General features: G+C 45.6%; 1 protein-coding gene across 11 annotated transcripts in view; it reads left to right on the forward strand.

The window, feature by feature from the left end:
- Positions 1-22,702, forward strand: part of EXD3 (exonuclease 3'-5' domain containing 3) — a 556,345-nt gene that overhangs the window by 177,569 nt on the left and 356,074 nt on the right. For all 11 annotated transcript variants that reach the window (XM_077836023.1, XM_077836024.1, XM_077836021.1 and 8 more), the window contains 2 exons: positions 9,469-9,542; positions 10,805-10,843. In XM_077836023.1, coding sequence (XP_077692149.1) covers positions 9,469-9,542; positions 10,805-10,843 — 113 coding nt within the window. The remainder of the gene's footprint in view (positions 1-9,468; positions 9,543-10,804; positions 10,844-22,702) is intronic.

Raw genomic sequence — 22,702 nt, forward strand, 5'->3', positions numbered from 1 at the left:
CATTTTATCCAATCTGGAAGACCATCACATCTGACAAGTGGGTGCTAGAAATCATACAAACTGGTTTCTCCATCCCTCATTTTTCCCCCAACGCCTCTACCCATCCTTCCTCCCCGACCCTCTTCAGGGATCCCTCTCACGAGTCTCTACTGTGCCAGGAGGTAAGCCACCTCATGAAGTTAGGAGCAGTAGAACCCGTTCAAAGAGAACACAGAGGGAGAGGATTTTATTTCCACTATTTTCTCACAAAGAAAAAATCCGGTGGCTAGAGACCAATACTCGATCTACAATGACTCAACAAATTTATCAAAACACAACGATTCAAGATGGTCACAGTAGGTACCATAATTCCAGCTCTAGAAAGAGGTGATTGGTTCTCATCCCTTGATCTCCGGGATGTGTATTTTCACGTAACAATACATCCTCTCATCTTAGATTTCTCCATTTTACCATCGGACAGGACCACTTCCAATACAGGGTCCTTCCCTTTGGCCACTCTACTGCCCCTCTAGTGTTTTGGAAGATATTGGCCGTGGTTGCAGCATACCTGTGCAGAAATGCAATTATGATATTCCCATACTTGGACAACTGCCTGCTAAAAGCAGGCAGCAATGCAAGCCACCGAACTGACAGTAACCCTCTTCACGAGATTCATGAGACTTAGCGTACCTCCTCTCAGACAGATCCCAGGCAAACTGGGCAGCAGGGGGAGGTTGCTTTTGGTAAGGAAGCCTGGAGGAGGGTAGAGGTTCTTGGCATGGGAAAGCAGGCCCATCTGCGACTCAGTTCTAGGCAAGTCCCATTAGCTGAAAACTCACCCTTCTCCCAGTGCAGTAAACCCCACTGATTCCCCTAAGCAAGATTTAGGAGCTGGCCAGTCCTTAATGTGCGAAACAACTTATGTTGTTACCGATCCTAAGAGTTATGAGACAGACCAGAGATGATTCAGTATATCAGCAGATGGGGTCCCAGCAAAAATAAACAGCCACATGATAGCTCCATGTATCTTATAGTTTGTTGTCCTCTTCCTCTGCCCTGTGCATGCTCCCTCCTCTTGATGCACAACTGTGATGCACTCATCACTGGGATTTTGTTCTGAGTCCCTTAGCTTTCCCAGTAAAGTGGATGCAAATTCTGTTTAATTAGCTGAACTGGGGAAGGAGGAAGATTATGGGCATCTGCCTGAGAGAAGGAAAGCTATTCATTTTCATAGAACTGGTCCTTGCATATAAAGATAGGTCATTATGTTCTGCTATAACAAGTCTGCTCATTATTATGGGATATTTCCTTTGGAGACCCTCTGGGACTGAATTAGCTGATTTACAGATATTGTTATTGAAAGTTTCTGTTTGGTTATGGGATTGAAATAGTTAAGCTGATATTCCATGCTCTCTCTAAACAGTGTATATATGGAGGAATACAATATGGAAGCAGAGTAACACACACAAAAGTAGAGCTAATCTCACACATTGTACCTGATGTTGTAACTGTGAGTGAGGGATTCCCTCAGTAAAGCAAGTAATCATCATCATCATCATAGTTAGAATGAACGTGCATGCCTGATGCACCTAACTAGCGAGGGAGGAGATGGAAATTGCTTTCACTGTCAACTGACAGGTCTTTATAGATATTGTCCCATTGCAGCATAAATTAACTGAAAAGCCTATCTACTTACTACCTTAACCATGAAGTTTTACCTTATCCTGTTAAATGGTTTCTTAGCATAAATAACAAGGGCTTAGAATAATGGAATCATAGAAGATTAGGATTGGAAGAGACCTCAGGAGGTCATCTAGTCCAACCCTCTGCTCAAAGCAGGACCACTCTCAACTAAATCATTCCAACCAGGGTTTTGTCAAGCTGGACTGTAAAAACCTCTAAGGATGAAGATTCCACCACCTCCACAGGTAACCCATTCCAGTGCTTCACTGTCCTCCTAGTGAAATAGTGTTTCCTAATATCCAATCTAGACCTCCCGCACTGCAACTTGAGACCATTGCTCCTTGTTCTGTCATCTGCCACCACTTAGGCCAGCCAAGCTCCATCCTCCTTGGAACTCCCCTTCAGATAGCTGAAGGCTGCTATCAAATCCCCCCCTCACTATTCTCTTCTGCAGATTAAACAATCCCAGTTCCCTCAGCCCCTCCTTGTAAGTCATGTGCCCCAGCCCACTGATCATTTTCATTGCCCTCTGCTGGACTCTCTCCAATTTGTCCACATCCTTTATGTAATGGGGGGCCCAAAACTGGATGCAATACTCCAGATGTGGCCTCACCAGTGCCGAATAGAGGGGAATAATCACTTCCCTCCATCTGCTGGCAATGCTCCTACTAATGCAGCCCAATATGCCGTTAGCCTTCTTGGCAACAAGGGCACACTGCTGACTCATATCCAGCTTCTTGTCCACTGTAATCCCCAGGTCCTTTTCTGCAGAACTGCTGCTTAGGCAGTCGGTCCCCAGCCTGTAATGGTGCATCTTCTGTCCTAAGTGCAGGACTCTGCACTTGTCCTTGTGGAACCTCATCAGATTTCTTTTGGCCCAATCCTCCACTTTGTGTAGGTCAGTCTGGACCCTATCCCTACCCTCCAGCATATCTACCTCTCCCCCCAGCTTAGTGTCATCTGTGAACTTGCTGAGGGTGCAATCCATCTTATCATCCAGATCATTAATGACGATGTTGAACAAAACCGGCCCCAGGACCAACCCTTGGGGCACTGCACTTGATACCGGTTGCCAACTAGACATTGAGCCGTTGGTCACTTCCCATGGAGCCTGACGATCTAGCCTGCTTTCTATCCACCTTACAGTCCATTCATCCAATCCATACTTCTTTAACTTGCTGGCACGAATACTGTTGCTGGCTTATTTTTTGTGGTTTTTGCCACCAGCTTTTCCCTTACTTTTAATCCTGAATTGCATTTTGTACAAACCTTTAAGCCCTAGGGATAACAGTGTACGATATATACTGAGAATTATTATTTCTCATGTATTTAAACAGTAGAGGGCAGAAGAGGGCTGCTCAGAAATCTGTGCATTAGTTCAGGTAGAAGGATTCACTGTTCCATTAAATTAGATCATCTGGGGTTGTAAACCATTGTTTCCCACCACTTGTGGAAGATTTTCCTGCTGCGTGTATCAGCCCTATTGTCAAATACCAGTGCAACTTTGTCTATGCCTGTGTGAATTCATTGTTAGGAGATGTGAGCCTCTCACACAAGGTCAGGAACTTTTACCTGGAAGTGACCACTTGCTTATACACCCACCTTCTCCCACAAGGATACGAAATATAGTGTAAGCCAAATCACCACTTACTCTCTTCAGGTTGCTGAAGGAGAGTTGGGCTTCGAACGTGCTGGTGGCCTGGGCCCTTCCCTTGTCATTTTCCCTGTTTTTCTAAAGAACTGTGTCTTTTCCCTTTGAAGTACAAGCTACTGCTGAAGATGACCCCTAAAGGGCCCTAGTTAATCTAGGGAGAAGACTCTGTGTGAGGACTCTGGAGCAATCCAAAGGTCTCTTGGTTTCTGCACTCTGTTGTGGCCAAACCCACTCTTCCCTTCTTGTTCTGAAGCAGAGTTTGCCACGTCGTCAGATGAGCCAGAAGCCCACCGTGTGGCACTCATTCTTTCGGCTCTCATCTAAGTGCTCACACTAGCATTGTGCCCCTGCCTTCTTGGGAGGCCCAGCTGGTGTCTGGACTACAAGTTTAATGGGATGGTCAAGAGCCTCCGAGAGTCTGTGGATTTTTGCTCCCTTTCCCCTATGGAGACTGCTTTTCCTATTTCCTGGGGCCATGGAATGAAATTATGTAAAATTAATGGGTCCTGGAAATTACAGTAAAAGGATATCCTATCCAGCTGCACTCTATGCCACTTCACCCTAATCTGCATTAGGGACTCTTCTCATGAGAAAGTGCTATGGATCTAAAACACTTCCCTCCTCCAAGTAGACCATAGGAAATATCTCTCAGTACAGAAGATAAAGGCTTTAGTTGTCTTATTTCTTTACGTCCAAAGATTTCAACTCTGGGGAGCTGGTTCTCGTTTACACGAAGGCCCCTTAACATTGCAAGAGCAGTCTGAAGCGAGTTAGTGCAAATGAGAATCAGGCTTTTGCTTGTAATGTAAAGACAGGGTTGAGTGGGACCTAATAGTGAATCAGAAGGAATGGGGTGCATTAGCAGTTTTATACAGTCAACCACCAGATCTACAAAACTGAAGAGCTATCATCCCAAAAGACACCCACAGACCATGTAACGCCAGTGCAGTGTGTGTGTATGTCTATTTCAAACCCTGTATGTAAAGAGGACATCACATTTGTTTTTGCTTTCTGGCTGTTAGTATTAGGCTTCCTCCCTACCAAATGATTAAGATGGGTGGAAGGGTGGAATTCCTGGTTTCACATGTCTGTCCCAAATGCGAAATGCAATCCAGGCTAGATCCCATTATGGTGCTACTGCAAGATTTTGTAATAATACACATCCAGTGATGTATGTTGAGGGAGGGAGTATTTATTAGAATCGTAGAGCGACAGGGTTAGAAGGGACCCCAAGGGTCATCTAGTCTAGCCCCCTGCCAAGATGCAAGATTTGCTTTGTGCTGGTGCGTAGGAACCTCAGCCATGCACCAGGCCCAGGACCATACAAACACGTAATGAAAGAACGGCCCCTTCTCCAAAGCGCTTGCAACAGATTGTCTTATGCTATCTTGGAGAGGGAAGTGGGCTGGGACTCAGGAGACCTGAGTTCAATTCCCTGCTCTGTCATTGGTCTGTGTAACTATGGGCAGGTCACTTTACCTCTCTCTGTCTCAGTGTCTTCATTTGTAAAATGGGGATAATGATATTGACCTGCTTGGAAATTTGCTGATGAAAAGTGCTGTATAGCCAGGGGGCAGCCATTTCAGACTCAATTCTGAGTGCCAGGGAGGAATTGATTGCAAATCTAAAGACAATTTGGGTGAAAGTGATCATGAAATTATAAGATGTCATGGTTCTAAAGAAAGGAAGGAGTGAGACCAGCAGAATAAGGACAATGGCCTTCAAAAAAAGCAGACTTCAACAAACTCCCAGAACTTGTAGGTAAGGTCCCATGGTGAGAAATTTTGAGGGAAAAGGGTGTTTGAGAGACCTGGCAGTTTTTCAAGAAGATAGTATCAAAAGCACAGCTACAAACTATCCCTGTGGAAAGGAAAGATAGTAAGAATAGTAAGAGGCTAATATGGCTCCATCAGGGGCTCTATAATGTCCTGAAAATCAAAAAGGAATCCTACAAAATATGGAAAGGTGGACACATTGGTAAGGAGGAGTACAAAAGAGTAGCATAAGCAGGCAGGGACAAAATCAGAAAGGCTAAGGCACAGCAGGAGACATAAAAAGCAATAAGAAGAGGTTCTTTAAATACATTAGGAGCAAGAGAAAGATTAAAGAAAGTGTAGGTCCTCTAGTGAGTGGGGAAGGAGAGCTAGTAACTGGTGATATCAAGAAGGCTGAGGTATTTAATGCCAGTTTCGCTTCTGTCTGCACCAAAAAGATTGTGGCTCACCAGATACTCAACACACTTAATATTAACAACAAGGGGGAAGGAACACAAGCCAAAATAGGGAAAGAGCAAATTAAAGAATATTTAGATACATTAGATATATTCAAGTCGGCAAGGTCTGATCAAATTCATCCTAGGGTACTTAAGCTGAATCTGAATCTCAGAACCGTTAGCAATTATTTTCGAGAATTCCTGGACAGCAGGTGTATGTCCCAGAGGACTGGAGAAGGGAAAACATAGCACCTCTCTTTAAAAGGGGTAACAAACAGGACCCAGTGAATTATAGACCAGTCAGCCTAAAGTTGCTAGAACAAATTATCTATCAATCAATCAATCAATTTGTAAGCACCTGGAGGATAATAGGATTATAAGGAATAGCCAGCATAATTTTGTCAAGAAGAAATCATGCTAAACCAACCCAATTGCCTTCTTTGTCAGGGTTACTCGCTGTGAGTAATGGGGAAGCAGATGATGTGCTATATCTTCATTTTAGTAAGACTTGTGACAGAGTCCCACATGACTAGGGCCCTACCAATTTCACAGCCATGAAAAACGCGTCACGGACCGTGAAATCTGGTCTCCCCTCATGAAATCTGGTGCTTTGTGTGCTTTTACCCTTTACCAACAGCCCTCAACCAGGGGTCTGCAAGCCTTTTCGGGGGGGGCCGCAGGGTCCCGTGGCTGAAACCCGGTGCCCTGAGCCCTGGGCACCTCCTATGGGGCTAAAGTCAGGAGCCCCGGCACCCTCTTGCGGGGCTCAAGCTGGGAGTGGTGCAAGGCTGAAGCTGCTCCCCCACCCACCAAAGCCAGGAGCCGTGTGGGGCTGAAACCGGTGCCCCTCTTCCCCTCCGCCAAGCCAGGAGTAGTGCGGGGCTGAAACTGGCAAGGCCCCCCTGCCCCCAAAGCCAGGAGCGGTGTGGTGCTGAAGCCGGGAGCCCCAGCGTCCCCCACTCCCTACTGAAGCTGGGATCCATGTGGGACTGAAGTTCTAAGCCCTGGTGCTCCCCGCAGGCAGAAGCTGTGAGCCCATGGGCAGAGCTAGCAGGGAACAAGGGTGTTGGCCCCCCCGACTGCAGTGCCTTTCTGAGAGTGGGGCAGTCTGGGAGCTGTTCCATCCCCCTGCACGTTCTCCTCTCCCCCAGGCCTCCTCAGGCCTTGCCCTCTGGCTGGGTTGTAGGTGGGAAGCCAGAGCCAGGCAGTGCAGGGTAGCTGCTCCTCTGGCTGGTGGTACCATGGAGTGGGCAGCCATGGCATTCCCCCATCTGTTGCTGGTGCCTGGGGTTGCTGCTGCTCCTCAGCTTCCAGCCCTCTTTGACTGCTCACACAGCTGGTAAGAGCTGCCTGGATGAGGGGACCCAGCTCTGGGGCCAGCAGAGCCCTTGGGGAGCAGCCACCACAGGGGGAGCCCTCCTGGCACACAGCCCCTAGCTATCCTTCTCCCTGCAACCTAATCTACCGCCCTTGCCCGTACGCAGCCCCTAGCTACCCCTGCTCGTACATAGTCCCTAGCTACCCCCTGTCTGCACCCTGAGCTGCCCCCATATCCCCCTCCCTGCATCCTGAGCTATCCCCTCCCTACAACCTGATCTCTCCCCCTGCCCACACACAGCCCCTAGCTACCCCTTGTCTGCATTCTGAGCGGTTTTCAAAGTTTTTGAGCTGAGTCATATTTTTTGGTTGCGGCCCCCCCACAACCCAGACAGGTGGGTGGTCTGCTGCGGTGAGTCGGGGGTGGAGGTGATGCTCCCGCCCTGAACCCCGCTGTGCGGAGCTGGCCTGAGCCTCTCCAGTCCTTGCGCCCCCCCCCCAAATAGAAGTCAAACTGCCTATGCCCAAGGGTCATCCTCTTGGCCCAGAGCCCTGAGTTCCACCACCCCTGGGCCCCAGAGTTTTTATAGCATGTTGAAAGAGGTTGAGGACCCCTGCCCCATGCTATACAGATTTCATTGGGGAGACCAGCGTTTCTAAAATTGGGGGTCTTGAACCAAAAGGGAGTTGCAAGCTTGGTCACAAGGTTATTTTAGGGGGTCACAGTATTTTCACCCTTACTTCTGTGCTGCCTTCAGAGCTGGGCGGCCGGAGAGCGGCGGCTGTTGGCCAGGCACCCAGCTCTGAAGCAGCGTCCCGCCAGCAGCAGCGCAGAAGCAAGGGTGGCAACACCGTACCAGGCCACCCTTACTTCTGCGCTGCTCCTGGCGGCGGCTCTGCCTTCAGAGCTGGGCTCCCGGCCAGCAGCTGTTGCTCTCCAGCTGCCGCCTGCAGTAGTGCAGAAGTAAGGGTAACAGTACCGCAACCCCCCCACAATAACCTTGCGACCCCCCACCCCCCAAACTCCTTTTTGGGCCAAGATCCCTACAGTTACAACACCGTGACATTTCAGATTTCAGTAACTAATATCATGAAATTTATGATTTTGAAAATCCTATGACAGGGGTGAAAGTAAGTCTAGGGACTTACCAGTACGGGGCTGGGCTGGGGCAGCTCTGGCCCCCGGAAGGGGTGGTGCTGGGGGAGGTCAGAGCCAGAGCCAGCCCCGGCCCAACCTGTACCGGCAAGTGCCTCCTTCCCCCTCCCCGGGGTAACAGCGGCAGCTGGGGCCTTTGGCAGCGGTTTAAAGGGCCCTGGGTGGTAGCGGTGGCTGGAGCCCTGGGCCCTTTAAATCATCCCCAGAGCCCCGCCGCCACTTCCCCAGGACTCCGGCAGTAGGACTCTGGGGAAGGGGCTCCGGCCACCACTACCGCCCCGGGCCCTTTAAATTGTCCCCGGAGCCTGCCGGAGCCCTGGGGACGATTTAAAGGGCCCAGGGCTTGGCTGCCGCTACCGCCCTGGGCCCTTTAAATCGCCGCCCCAGCCCGGCCGCTGCTACCCCAGGGCTCCGGCAGTGGGGCTCTGGCAGCAATTTAAAGGGCCAGGGACTCCAGCCACTTTCAATTGCGCCTGGGGAAGCCGATCCACCCCGGTACGGCGCACCGGCTCTTGCCGGCTTACTTTCACCTCTGAGTGCAGCTGAGTTCAAAACAGTGAGCAGAGCGGTCTCAGTGGGCATTGTGGGATACTGGGTGAGGCCAGTTCTGGTGATATAATGAATGGCAGTGTTTACGCTGATGCTTTGTCGCTTTAACTTTGCTGCAAAAAGTTCAATGCCTCTCGTTGAGGTGATTTTATTTTTTCAGTAAAAACTGCCTTTTGTTGACAAAAACTGTGTAGGGTAGACAATGCCCAAGTCACATTTTCAAGGTGACTTATGACCTTAAATCTCATTGAAAGTCCATGGGATTTAGGTTCCTAAGTCATTTGGGCGCTTTTGAAAATGTACCCCTTGTCTTTACTCTTTTGTATTAGCTTGTTTTTGCTACTGGAACATCTTGGTGCATCAAAGATGTGTGTAGTCCGTCTCTTGAAAATCTGTGACTTTCTGCTTGGGATGTTGGTAATTCTGTTTTCTTTGAATTTGTTCTTTGAATCTGCTCCACAGCATTTAAATTCTTGCACATTTTCCTCTATATTGGAACATGTCCTGGATATTTAGGATATATGTATGTCCAGTGCATATATCGCTAAGGCTTAAATGGCTTTTCTCACCACCCCCTCAAAAAAAAAAAAAAAAAAAAGAAAGAAAAAGAGAGAGAGAGAAGCAGCAGCAGCAGCAGAAAACTGCCTATTGTAGCACATGCCAAATTGCAAAATATATTTATGGGCTTGTTTACACTACAAATACTAATCTGGTTTTTAAACACAGTTAGCAGTGTTAATATAGTCAAGGCCAGGATGCTTCTGGCCCTTTTTGTTTCAGGTTTGGATAGCGTCTTTCTGTGTTTTCATCATTTAAAATGATATTTATATCAGGGGAGGAAAAAAGTACTATCTAGAAAAGAACGCTTCAAGGAAGTTCAGAAGTTGTGTTGACTTAAAGGCCTTTCTTTTGTTTCAGTTCTCTGTCCGAATGTCATAAATCAGCGACACCTAGGCTCTCTGAAATATCTCTTCTACAAGAGGTTTGTTGAGGTATGTTTGTACAATGTGTGTATGGATTTATTTTTGTTTGATTTGAACAATATAATAGAGATGCTGGAAATATGAGGTTGTAATGGAAGCGAAGTGTAGTCATGCTGTAGTGATACAGAAAGGCATTGAGACTCAGAAATCTCTGTTACGAGTGCTTGGACTGAGATATTATAGACTGATAAATCTAGTTCAGAATTATGGGTATATTTTATTATACTATTATATTTATGATAGGGACCATTCCTGCAAGTCATCAAATGCTGTCCACTCCCGCTGACTTCAGTGGCAGTTGAAGGTGTTCAGTAAACTGCAAGAGGTGCTCTCACAATCAACATTTTGGGTCTCAAGGAGTACAGAGTTGATCCACTGTGTTTGGCAGTGTAGTCATCCTAAGTACATTAACAAAGACAAGGCTGCTGTTCAGGGGAAGGGTACCTTCCATTTGTCCTATTCCAAGCTCATTAATTCCCTGAATAGAAGCACACTCATGTTTTAGAGGGCCGCTTCTCCGTGTGACCAATGTGAACATTTTTTCCAGTATTCAGTTGCTCAACAGCAGCCTGAATAGGCCTGGAGGATTCTCCTGTGTTTCTGGGAGATCGCACTGGGTGTGCTGAGAGCATCATGAAATTTAAGTATTCTGTTACATTAGACAATGTTGCTTTACTGAGTTCAGCAATGTCTCAGTTTTCAGCAGTCCTACCTAGCTGTGCAGTTGGAAGTTATCTGTAGTTTCACACCCACTACAAAGTAGGTCTGGTTGGATTATCTCTATTTTATAATGTATATGAGGAGCTTCACTATGATCTGGGTAGGATTCTGTGTGACCTTCATACTGTAAGTGCAGATTGAGGTTTAGATAATAGTTTTGTGCTGTACTCCATCATTTCTCTGAATTAACGAATCATAGAATATCAGGGTTGGAAGGGACCTCAGGAGGTCATCTAGTCCAAGCCCCTGCTCAAAGCAGGACCAATCCCCAACTAAATCATCCCAGCCAGGGCTTTGTCAAGCCTGACCTTAAAAATCTCTAAGGAAGGAGATTCCACCACCTCCCTAGGTAACCCATTCCCAGTGTTTCACCACCCTTCTAGTGAAAAAGTTTTTCCTAATATCCAACCTAATTTTCCTAATATCCAACCTAATCTAAGCAATATTTTTCTAATGTGCTCTTCATGATTATATATGAGAACCCAGAGATTTTCAGTGCATACCAGATGTTTTAAAAACATATTTTAGAGATTTTTTTGGTGTCTTTTCAGAAAACCATGACTCAGGAGAATTGGGCCGATCATGTTCAGGTGAGTGTGAAATGCTCCCTTACCACTTTTTTTTAGGGTTTCTTTGTGTGGACCTCATTTTAAGACCATTTAAAAATATCCCACTCTGGTGTTAAAAGAATTTACTATATGTTACACTATTACAGCTTTTTAGCTTTGTCAGAATTTGTCTACACACATGGCATAATTGTGTGTGTAGAGGGGTATGTATGTGTCTATGATTACAGCATTGGCTTTAAAAGACTTGCCATTTTTACCTAGGGTAAATAGGTAAGATTACTGTGGTCTTCTCTTGTGATTCTCTGTATTTACTGTAGGAAACACGTTGAACACTGCAAATACTGAGGTTATTTAGTTACAAATATTTATTAAATTATGTAAGACAAGTGTCAAGGGCCACCAGTAAACATAGTCAGAAAATCATCTTCTTTGTCCTGAGAATTTTCAGCAGGTTTACTATATAAATGTAAGGTATTTATGGTTTCTGGGTCTCATAGTACAGTAGATAGTAATGATTCATTACTATCTACTGTCAAGCGGTGTCAAGTGGAGCGCCCCAGGGGTCGGTCCTGGGGCCGGTTTTGTTCAATATCTTCATAAATGATCTGGAGGATGGTGTGGATTGCACTCTCAGCAAATTTGCGGATGATACTAAACTGAGAGGAGTGGTAGATACGCTGGAGGGGAGGGATAGGATACAGAGCGACCTAGACAAATTGGAGGATTGGGCCAAAAGAAATCTGATGAGGTTCAGTAAGGATAAGTGCAGGGTCCTGCACTTAGGACGGAAGAACCCAATGCACAGCTACAGACTAGGGACCGAATGGCTAGGCAGCAGTTCTACGGAAAAGGACCTAGGGGTGACAGTGGACGAGAAGCTGGATATGAGTCAGCAGTGTGCCCTTGTTGCCAAGAAGGCCAATGGCATTTTGGGATGTATAAGTAGGGGCATAGCGAGCAGATGGAGGGACGTGATCGTCCCCCTCTATTCTTCATTGGTGAGGCCTCATCTGGAGTACTGTGTCCAGTTTTGGGCCCCACACTACAAGAAGGATGTGGATAAATTGGAGAGAGTCCAGCGAAGGGCAATAAAAATGATTAGGGGTCTGGAACACATGACTTCTGAGGAGAGGCTGAGGGAACTGGGATTGTTTAGTCTGCAGAAGAGAAGAGTGAGGGGGGATTTGATAGCTGCTTTCAACTACCTGAGAGGTGGTTCCAGAGAGGATGGTTCTAGACTATTCTCAGTGGTAGAAGAGGACAGAACAAGGAATAATGGTCTCAAGTTGCAGTGGGGGAGGTTTAGGTTGGATATTAGGAAAAACTTTTTCACTAGGATGGTGGTGAAACACTGGAATGTGTTACCTAGGGAGGTGGTAGAATCTCCTTCCTTAGAAGTTTTTAAGGTCAGGCTTGACAAAGCCCTGGCTGGGATGATTTAATTGGGGATTGGTCCTGGTTTGAGCAGGGGGTTGGACTAGATGACCTCCTGAGGTCCCTTCCAACCCTGATATTCTATGATTAGTGTTGATGTACCATTATATGGATTTGTTAGCACTGATACAAAACTAATTAACGGTATTGAATATGGCTTCTCTTGGAGTGTAAACAGGAGAGTTCAGAGACACATTTTGACATAATATTGTAATTAAATATATATGTAATAATGAAAAACTAGGAAATTCTGTGATGAAAAACCACTACTCGTGTGATTTCTGATGTCCACAAAACATCCCTAAGGAAGTACAACTTTGCATTCACTGCTCTCTCTTATTCTCCAAGAGAAATCCTATAATCTCTCTCTCTCTCTCTCTCTGTAAGAGTCCTGCTGTCATTAAGAAGCTGTGGCTGAGCTAGCTAGGGTTTCCCCTAAAAATCCCACCTAAATTATCAGCATTGTCCTGCTGGGTGGTGCCAGAGGCAGATACTTATGGGTAAAAATAACAAGGAGTCCGGTGGCACCTTAAAGACTATTTGGGCATAAGCTTTCATAAACTTCAGATGTATTTGAAGAAGTGGGTTTTTTACCCACAAAAGTGAATGCCCAAATAAATGTTAGTCTTTAAGGTGCCACCGGACTCCTTGTTGTTTTTGTGGATACAGACTAACACAGCTACCCCCTGATACTTATGGGTGTAGACCTCAGGCAGCTAAAAGACTTCTCTGATTTGGTTGGACAGTTGAAGGGAACAGGTTGCCCTCCACTTAACAGGCTGTTAGCACCAATAGGATAGCTGTATGTTTGTTAAACATGAGAAGGAAAATGGTGAACTCCTTCCTTCCAGGGGTTGGCTCTTTTCGCTTATAGAGAAGCAGGAGAGGGGAGGATCCAGAGGGAGAGAGGAGGGGGGATATAGTGCCTTTTGCCTTTTACACAGGGCTTTCTTTCTTCTTCAGGATCAGAGACAGGACAAAGCAAACAGGTCAGCATCCCGCCGTGTCAACTGTTAAACATTGCCGGTGTGTCTAAGAATACCAGTGTAGACTATTGTCCATAGGCTTGAGAAGATCTTTTAGCATAACTAGTGCCATCTCTACGTAAGCGCTGACACGGAAAATAATTAGCGGGTGCTCAGCACCCATTAGCACCCAAGCTCCCTCCTCCCCCCAGCGCCTCCTGCAAACCGGTGATCAGCTCTGATCAGCTCCTTCCCCTCCCTCCCAGTGTCTTCTGCATGCCACAGAACAGCTGTTCTACAGTGTGCAGAAGGTGCTGGGAGGAGCCGGGATGGGGCATACTTGGGGGAAGGGGTGAGAAGAGGTGAGGCAGAGCAGGGGTGGGGCCTGGGGGAAGGGGTGGAGTGGGACTTGGGGTGAAGGGGGGCAGGAAAAGGCGGGGTGGGGGCTTGGTGGAAGTGGTGGAGTAGGGGCAGGCCTGGGGCAGAGGAGGGGTCGAGCACACCTGCTGTGTAGAGAGGGAGTCAGTCCCTATGCATCTCTAGGTCTGTAACCAGATTATGAGGGGTCTAAAGATGTGGTAGATGGAAAGGAGCTGCTGGAGTTTCCCTGCCTCTGCCACCTCAGGCCTTGTCTACACTACACAGTTTTGTCGACAAAAGTCAGGTTTTGTTGACAAAACAGTGGAAGTCTACACAGAACAATGCTCCCCCTGCTGATTTAACTCTCCTGCTATGCCAGCATAATAAGTGCTGCTCACTGTCATGTCCCTTGTAAGAAATGTTAATCTGTGTATCGCTGTTTAATAAAAATTTAGTCTTACAAAGACAATGATTCTTTATTTTTGACCTACACGGCGGTTTCAGCAGAAATTCATACACAGTGGCAATCAGCACATTTTCAGACTACAATTAATGCTCAGGCAGGAATCATTACAAACGTCATTCATAGAATCATAGAATCATAGAATATTAGGGTTGGAAGGGACCCCTGAAGGTCATCTAGTCCAACCCCCTGGTCGAAGCAGGACCAATTCCCAGTTAAATCATCCCAGCCAGGGCTTTGTCAAGCCTGACCTTAAAAACTTCCAAGGAAGGAGATTCCACCACCTCCCTAGGCAACGCATTCCAGTGTTTCACCACCCTCTTAGTGAAAAAGTTTTTCCTAATATCCAATCTAAACCTCCCCCACTGCAACTTGAGACCATTACTCCTCGTTCTGTCATCTGCTACCATTGAGAACAGTCTAGAGCCATCCTCTTTGGAACCCCCTTTCAGGTAGTTGAAAGCAGCTATCAAATCCCCCCTCACTCTTCTCTTCTGCAGACTAAACAATCCCAGTTCCCTCAGCCTCTCCTCAGAAGTCATGTGTTCCAGACCCCTAATCATTTTTATTGCCCTTCGCTGGACTCTCTCCAATTTATCCACATCCTTCTTGTAGTGTGGGGCCCAAAACTGGACACAGTACTCCAGATGAGGCCTCACCAATGAAGAATAGAGGGGGACGATCACGTCCCTCGATCTGCTCGCTATGCCCCTACTTATACATCCCAAAATGCCATTGGCCTTCTTGGCAACAAGGGCACACTGCTGACTCATATCCAGCTTCTCGTCCACTGTCACCCCTAGGTCCTTTTCCGTAGAACTGCTGCCTAGCCATTCGGTCCCTAGTCTGTAGCGGTGCATTGGATTCTTCCGTCCTAAGTGCAGGACCCTGCACTTATCCTTATTGAACCTCATCAGATTTCTTTTGGCCCAATCCTCCAATTTGTCTAGGTCCTTCTGTATCCTATCCCTCCCCTCCAGCGTATCTACCACTCCTCCCAGTTTAGTATCATCCGCAAATTTGCTGAGAGTGCAATCCACACCATCCTCCAGATCATTTATGAAGATATTGAACAAAACCGGCCCCAGGACCGACCCCTGGGGCACTCCACTTGACACCGGCTGCCAACTAGACATGGAGCCATTGATCACTACCCGTTGAGCCCGACAATCTAGCCAGCTTTCTACCCACCTTATAGTGCATTCATCCAGCCCATACTTCCTTAACTTGCTGACAAGAATACTGTGGGAGACCGTGTCAAAAGCTTTGCTAAAGTCAAGAAACAATACATCCACTGCTTTCCCTTCATCCACAGAACCAGTAATCTCATCATAAAAGGCGATTAGATTAGTCAGGCATGACTTGCCCTTGGTGAATCCATGCTGGCTGTTCCTGATCACTTTCCTCTCATGCAAGTACTTCAAGATTGATTCTTTGAGGACCTGCTCCATGATTTTTCCAGGGACTGAGGTGAGGCTGACTGGCCTGTAGTTCCCAGGATCCTCCTTCTTCCCTTTTTTAAAGATTGGCACTACATTAGCCTTTTTCCAGTCATCCGGGACTTCCCCGGTTCGCCACGAGTTTTCAAAGATAATGGCCAATGGCTCTGCAATCACAGCCGCCAATTCCTTCAGCAGTCTCGGATGCAACTCGTCCGGCCCCATGGACTTGTGCACGTCCAGCTTTTCTAAATAGTCCCTAACCACCTCTATCTCCACAGAGGGCTGGCCATCTCTTCCCCATTTTGTGATGCCCAGCGCAGCAGTCTGGGAGCTGACCTTGTTAGTGAAAACAGAGGCAAAAAAAGCATTGAGTACATTAGCTTTTTCCACATCCTCTGTCACTAGGTTGCCTCCCTCATTCAGTAAGGGACCCACACTTTCCTTGGCTTTCTTCTTGTTGCCAACATACCACCAACATTCAAGGTGGCAAGTAAACAATGCCCGGCTGCATGCATTACAGCAAGACACATTACTGTCAAAATGCTGCTTCAAAACCTCCCTGATTTGAATAGCTTTCCGTTTAGGCTCCCTATTAGCCCTGGTGTCTGGGTGCTTAAAATCAGCTGCCAGGTGAAACACATCAGTGTTCCACCCCTGGGGAAACTTTTCCCCCTTGACTTCACAAATATTATGCAGAGCACAAATGGCTGCTATGACCATGGGAATATTTTCCTCATTGAGGTTTAACCTTCCAAAAAGGCAGCACCAGCAACCCTTTAATCTGCCAAATGCACATTCTATAGTCATTCTGCACCTGCTGAGCCTGTTGCTGAAGTGCTCCTTGCTGCTGTCAGAGTTTCTGGGTGCGAGGCTTGATGAGCCATGGGAGTAAGGGGTAGGCTGGGTCTCCCAGGATCACTATGGGCATTTCCACATCCCCTAGTGGAATCTTCTGGTCTGGAAAGAAAGTCCCTGTATGCAGCTTTATGTATAGGCCGATGTTCCTGAAGATGCCTGCGTCAAGCACCTTCCCTGATCACCCCGCATTGATGTCAGCGAAATGACCATGGTGATCCACTAGCGCCTGCAATATCAGAGAGAAGTATCCCTTTCTGTTGATGTACTCTGTCACAACATGGCCTGGGGCCAAAATTGGGATACGCATTCCATCTATATTCTCGCTGCAGTTAGGGAATCCTATTGCCGCAAACTCATCTGCTATTTCCTGCACATTGCCCAAAGTCACAGTCCTTTGCAGCAGAAGGCGATTAATGGCCATGCACACTTGCATCATCGCAACTGTCCACAGTGGACTTCCCAACTCCAATCTGATTCACAACTGACCAGTAGCAGTCTGGAGTTGCCAGCTTCCACACAGTGATTGCCACTCGCTTTCCCCCATTAGGGCAGCTCTCATTTTGGTGTCCATGTGCTGCAGTGCAGGCGTGAGCTCCACACACAGTTCAAGGAAGGTGGCTTTGTGCATATGAAAGTTCTGCAGCCATTGCTTGCCATCCCAGACCTGCATCACAATACCACCACTCAGTGCTTGTTTTGAGAGCCCGATAGCAACGGTCCAATGTGTGTAGTTGCTCCGTGAATGCCAACATCAGTCTTGAATTGTTTCTTTCCATGGCACACAGCAGGGTAGGCACCACAGATTCCTGTTCAGATTCACAGCTCATGAAATACTGCAGGATCAGCCATGTTGTGTTCATAATGCTTATCACAAGACTGGTGAACAGTGCAGGATCTGTGCTGTCAGGCAGAGATGGCAGGCACAAAGTTTACAGGGGTAGCTGAAAAATGTTATGAAATGTAGTTGGAGGCCCTTTGCATTATGGGATGGAGAAAACTGCCTCATGAGGTGGTGATCCCACCCCCATGATGCACGGCAATGCATTCTCAGAACTCCTAGTGGAAGAAAGTGGCGATTTGAGTAGTGGGGTAGCTACCAACGGTGCGCTGCTCATCTGTCGGTGCTAGAGCACCAACTGTGGACATGCACAAGTGATGTAATTACAGCAGTTTATGATAGTCGATATAACGTAGGTTGGCTTAACTCTATAGTGTAGACATGGCCTCAGTGACCTTATCTTGTAATGCCCTCAGTCAGCAAGGTATGTAAGCATGCGCCTAATTTTAAACGTGTGAGTGTTCCTGTCATAAATATAAAGGGAAGGGTAACAACTTTTATGTATGCAGTAACATCAAATCCCTCCTGGCCAAAGGTACAAAATCACTTACCTATAAGGGGTTAGTCAGTTCCATCAACCTAGTTGGCACCTGACCAAAAAAACCAATAAAAAAAAATACTTTCAAATCTGGGGAAAAAAGGTTTTGTTTGTGTTTTTTTGTTGTGTGCCCTCTCAAACAAACAAAAAAATGGCAAAAAACCCATCTCCTAAAAAAAATCCTAAAATAATACATCTAAAATTACAAAATTGTAAGTAATAGCAAGAAAATGCATTAAAGTATCTTTTGTTTTAGCTTGTAAATTTTCCGTATGCTAAAAAAAGGTTTATTCCTGTTTTGTAACTTTAAAGTTAAGCCTAAAAAACATCCTCTGTGTGTTAAATCTGTTTATTACCCTGTAAAATTACCTTCCATCCTAATTTACAAAGGTGCTTCTTTTACTTTTTTTTTTTTTTTAATAAAAAAGTTGTTCTTTTAGAAACTTAATTGATTTTAGTGCCCTAAAAATAAAGGGTCTGGTCTGTACTTTTATTAAAGGCAATTGGTTAGTATATTATTCTCAAGCCTCCCCAAAAAAGGGGGTAAAGGGGCTTGGAAAAATATTTAAAAAAACCAGGAACTCCAAGTGGCCCTTTTCCCTAAATGTTGTCTAAATCGCTTGGTGGTGGTAGCAATACTGTCCAAAAACAAAAACGGATGTGTGCCTTAAAATTTTTTTAACCTAAGTTGGTAAAAATAAATATAGGGGGTCTTTCATGCGTGTCCCCACATCTGTACCCCAGAGTTCAAAGTAAAAAAAAAACCCTAACAGTTCCCCTTTACTTCAATAGACCTACTCAGATGCTGAAAGTTAGACACATGCTCAGATACCTTGCCAAATCAGAGCCTGATGAAAGATTAGCAATGGATTGGTAATCGTCATCTTTGCAAAAACCTCTGAATTCACGTTTGTATTTGAAATGGAGGTATCTTCAGTGATACTTGATAAACCCGATATTATTCATGTCTTTGTTTCCATTATCTAACATTGTCATATAGAAAAAGATTGGTATAAAATAACAAAATATATCCGCCAGTTCATGGAGAATGAGTGCATTATATATACAGTCTCGTTGAAGGATTGTACCTACTCCAGGAGCTGAGACACCTACCAATACCATAGCAGATTCTGTCTTTGTACATCAAGAGTTAAATAAGACCTCACTAAATGATGAATGTAGCCAGGAGTTTCTTTGTATGTCTCTAAACTAGAGGATATGCAAACGCTGGACTGTCTGAATATAGAAGGAAAAGTGTGCATTGGTTTCTGCAGCCAATTTATATCTTTCTGACAACTAAATAATAATCACAGCAGTTCTGCTTAACCGTGCCTGTTATCAGCCCTGACTCTTATGGTTATCAGTGATTACTGTCTTTGGCATCACATTAAAGAAATTAGAGTGTGTACCCATACTTCTGAAGGGAAACCTAAATAATCCCACATGTAGATATGCTTCTGCTTCACGATGCCAACAAGGTGACTGCACTGGCAAAACTGGACAGTCTCTACGCAAAAGAATAAATGGACACAAATCAGACATCAAGAATTATAACATTCAAAAACCAGTCGGAGAACACTTCAGCCTCCCTGGACACTCTATTACAGACCTAAAAGTCGCAATTATTCAACAAAAAAACTTCAAAAACAGACTCCAGCGAGAAACAGAAGAAATGGAATTAATCTGCAAACTGGACACCATTAAATTAGGCTTTAATAAAGACTGGGAATGGATGAGTCATTACACTAACTAAAAACTGTTTCCCCAAGCTAATTTTCCCCCTACTATTACTCACACCTTCTTGTCAATTGTTTGAAATGGGCCATCCTGATTATCACTAAAAAAGTTTTTTTTCTCCTGCTGATAATTGCCGACCTTAATCAATTGGTCTCGTTAAGAGTTGGTATGGCAACCCCCAGTTTTTCAAGTTCTCTGTATATCTATCTATCTTCCTACTGTATTTTCCATTGCATGCATCTGATGAAATGGGCTTTAGCTCACGAAAGCTTATGCTCAAATAAATTTGTTAGTCTCTAAGGTGCCACAAGTCCTCCTTGTTCTTTCTGCTGATACAGACTAACACGGCTACCACACTGAAACCTGCACTAAAAAAGGAAAGGTCAAAGCGGCAATGTGCTCCATGCATGTTTCAGAAATCCTGTTTTCTGTATTGTTATTCTTGGGAGATATTTCAGCACAAACTCAATAGTTGTCACTGGCCCCTTCTAAACATTGGGGTTTTGACTAAATGAATTTTTTCACACAAAGTATCTGCTTTCCATGTGTGATACAGCAGGGCCAGAGAGCAGCAGGAGGGTGGTAGATGGGAGGTATATAAACCCTAGGATGATCAAGGCCTTATTCCCTGTAGACTAGGGAAAGGTTACTATGGGGTAATTGGAGCCAATTAAGGCCCCGCCCAAGACCTAATAAGAAAAACCCTGCTTCAGTCAGACAGAGTGGGAAGGAGAGCTGACTAGAGTTTGGGGGAGTATTGCTGTTAACCAGAGTACCAGGGGAAGGGACACCCTGCCCAAGCAAGGCAGAGGGACTCCTCCAGCACAGAGGACTGAGGGAAACCCTACCCAAGGGGAGAGAGGATAAGCAGCCCGCAAAGCTGAAGGGGCTGGCACCAAGCGTAGGAGAGCGGACCTGGGCCCCTTCCCTGCTCCCCTGTCTCCCACTGGGGCACTAGCAGAGCCCACAATGCCCAAGAATAGGGGCAAGGGGCAGCGCCCTGACCCACCACACCAAGAAAAAGTACGGGACCCACGGCAGTAGCATCGGCCATTTGCCACTCATGGAAAATTTTGACTTTTTGTTGAAAAACAACACGCACAGACTGAAAATGGGTATGTGAGAGCGCTGCTGCGGCGCTACATAGGAGGTGCCCCCTCTGCAGGGGTCAGGCTCCACAACCTGATGGCATCTCTCATGGCGCACTGAGCCGCGCAGCGAGGGGGAGACTTTGCATAGCAGGCGATACAGTCCAGAGAAAGAGCCTACAGGAGCATTAGGGCATGAGGCATCTGGTCTATGACTCCCAAGAGGCACCACAGCGATATTTTTGAATTAAAATTTTCAGGTGAAAATTTTCAATTGTCAACCAAAAAGTTTTGCATTTTGATTTTTCGCTGAGAAGCTGAAAGTTTCCATGGGGTTAAAAACCATTTTTTGAGCAGATCGATGCAACAGCCATGATCTAAACTGAGAGTCAGAACCTTGGAGCTCCCTGTCCTCATGGTGCCGGCAATATATCACATTTGTGTGGCCAGGTGACCTAATGTTTCTATGCTGAGTAGTTGAATTAGGTTTATGTTCAGCCAAAAAGGCACGATAGAGCTTCGTGTATCTGCCTGCTGGTTGAATCAAATATGTGACATTTGCAGCCTCTACTGAAGGCAGGGAACATGTGGTTAATTGGGAAGGACAGATACATCCTCCCTTACCTTCCCCATGCGTAGATGCCTGGAGAGTGCAGGGAGGGGGAAGAAGTGCTGCTTTTGGTCAAGAGGAATGCCAGCTGCGTTGCTGTGCCTCAGTTTGCCTTACTGCTTCACAAGTAGCATAGAAAAGGACAGGAGAGAAAAATTGTTTCTATCTTTACAAATAGATGGTAAGGTGTGCTTTGATGGGGGATAGGCAGGAAAAAAACAGAACAAAGTCCAGTTGCCCGAGTTATTGTCCCCAATCCCCTTCTGAAATAGAGCCATATTGAAGGCTGGTTGGTTTTTCTTCTCTTTGGCTTAAGGAAGGGTACACACAGCATGCTTAACAGTTTTTTAAAAAATCACTTTGATCAAATGTGTATGACAGAGAGAATCAGATTTCTTTTGGCCCAGTCCTCTAATTTGTCCTCTAATTTTGGTGGATGATAGGTGAGCTAGAGCCATGGACCCTGATGTTTCCCACCCAAGAGGAGTGTCTCAGAAGCATGCTATGGAAAATTACTTTGCTGAGGTCTGAAAACATGGACTATATTTTTCAGCCATTTTACCAACTTTAAAAAGTGAACACATTAAAAACCTATTAAAATATTGTATAAACTGAAGGCATAATAGAAGGCTGTGTGATAAAGGACACTTTCACTTATTAGGGATGAGTACTTCATTGTGCCACTCATGAATTATGAAAAGTCATGGGTGACTTACAGAAATATGCTTGATATCACACTCTCCCAGTCTCATGTAGATTCATTATAGTTGTAGTGCTAACAATAACTAATTAAGCTTGACTAGGTGTTTCTCTTGTGTTCAGGGACCTATAACTTTCACACCATTTCCCTCCATTGAATTAACTAGAACTGTGCCCGTTTATACCAGCTGTGAATTTGTCCAGGAGATGTTTGAGGCTTGGCTCTGCCCACCACTCCGTATTTTTGTTATGTGAAAGTTTGACTAAGAAAGTTGAGCTGTTTTAAGTTTGGAAAATGAAGGGGGAAGAAAATAAAAGCTGTCTCCCATCAAAACCACAAAACCCTGTGTTTTGGGGTTTTTTTTTTTTTTTTTTTTGCTGTTCTAGTACGTAAGCCAGTGGGTATAGAGAGGGAGGGTTGGCTGGGGACATAGAGCATTCCAGCAAAGAGTAGCTTGGGATTGGCAGGGTTGTGAGCTCCGTAGAAGAGCTGTTCAGTGTGACTGTTTACGATGTGCATTGAATTGTTCCAGAGACTATAAGAGTGTGTGTGTGTGTATATCTAGATAGGTGTAAAAGTATGTCATTTGCCCATTGATGAAATCCCTTCACCTGTGGGGTAGAATGGTGTAACTTTATAACAGTGCACAGCAACACTACCTGTAACTAACAACAGCGTTGGATGCAGTTGAAACTAGTTAGTACATTTAATGTTGGCAGAATATAATTGTCCAGTGGAACATAGCCAGGCTGTCAAGGTTGCAGATAGTGCCCTGGCATGTTTTATGACCTCAAGTGATCAGGGCCTTTTTACATTGTCCGAAAGATGTCCTGCACTAATTGCTGAA

Source organism: Eretmochelys imbricata, chromosome 16 (assembly GCF_965152235.1).
Source record: "Eretmochelys imbricata isolate rEreImb1 chromosome 16, rEreImb1.hap1, whole genome shotgun sequence".
In the NCBI taxonomy this organism is placed as follows: domain Eukaryota; kingdom Metazoa; phylum Chordata; order Testudines; family Cheloniidae; genus Eretmochelys; species Eretmochelys imbricata.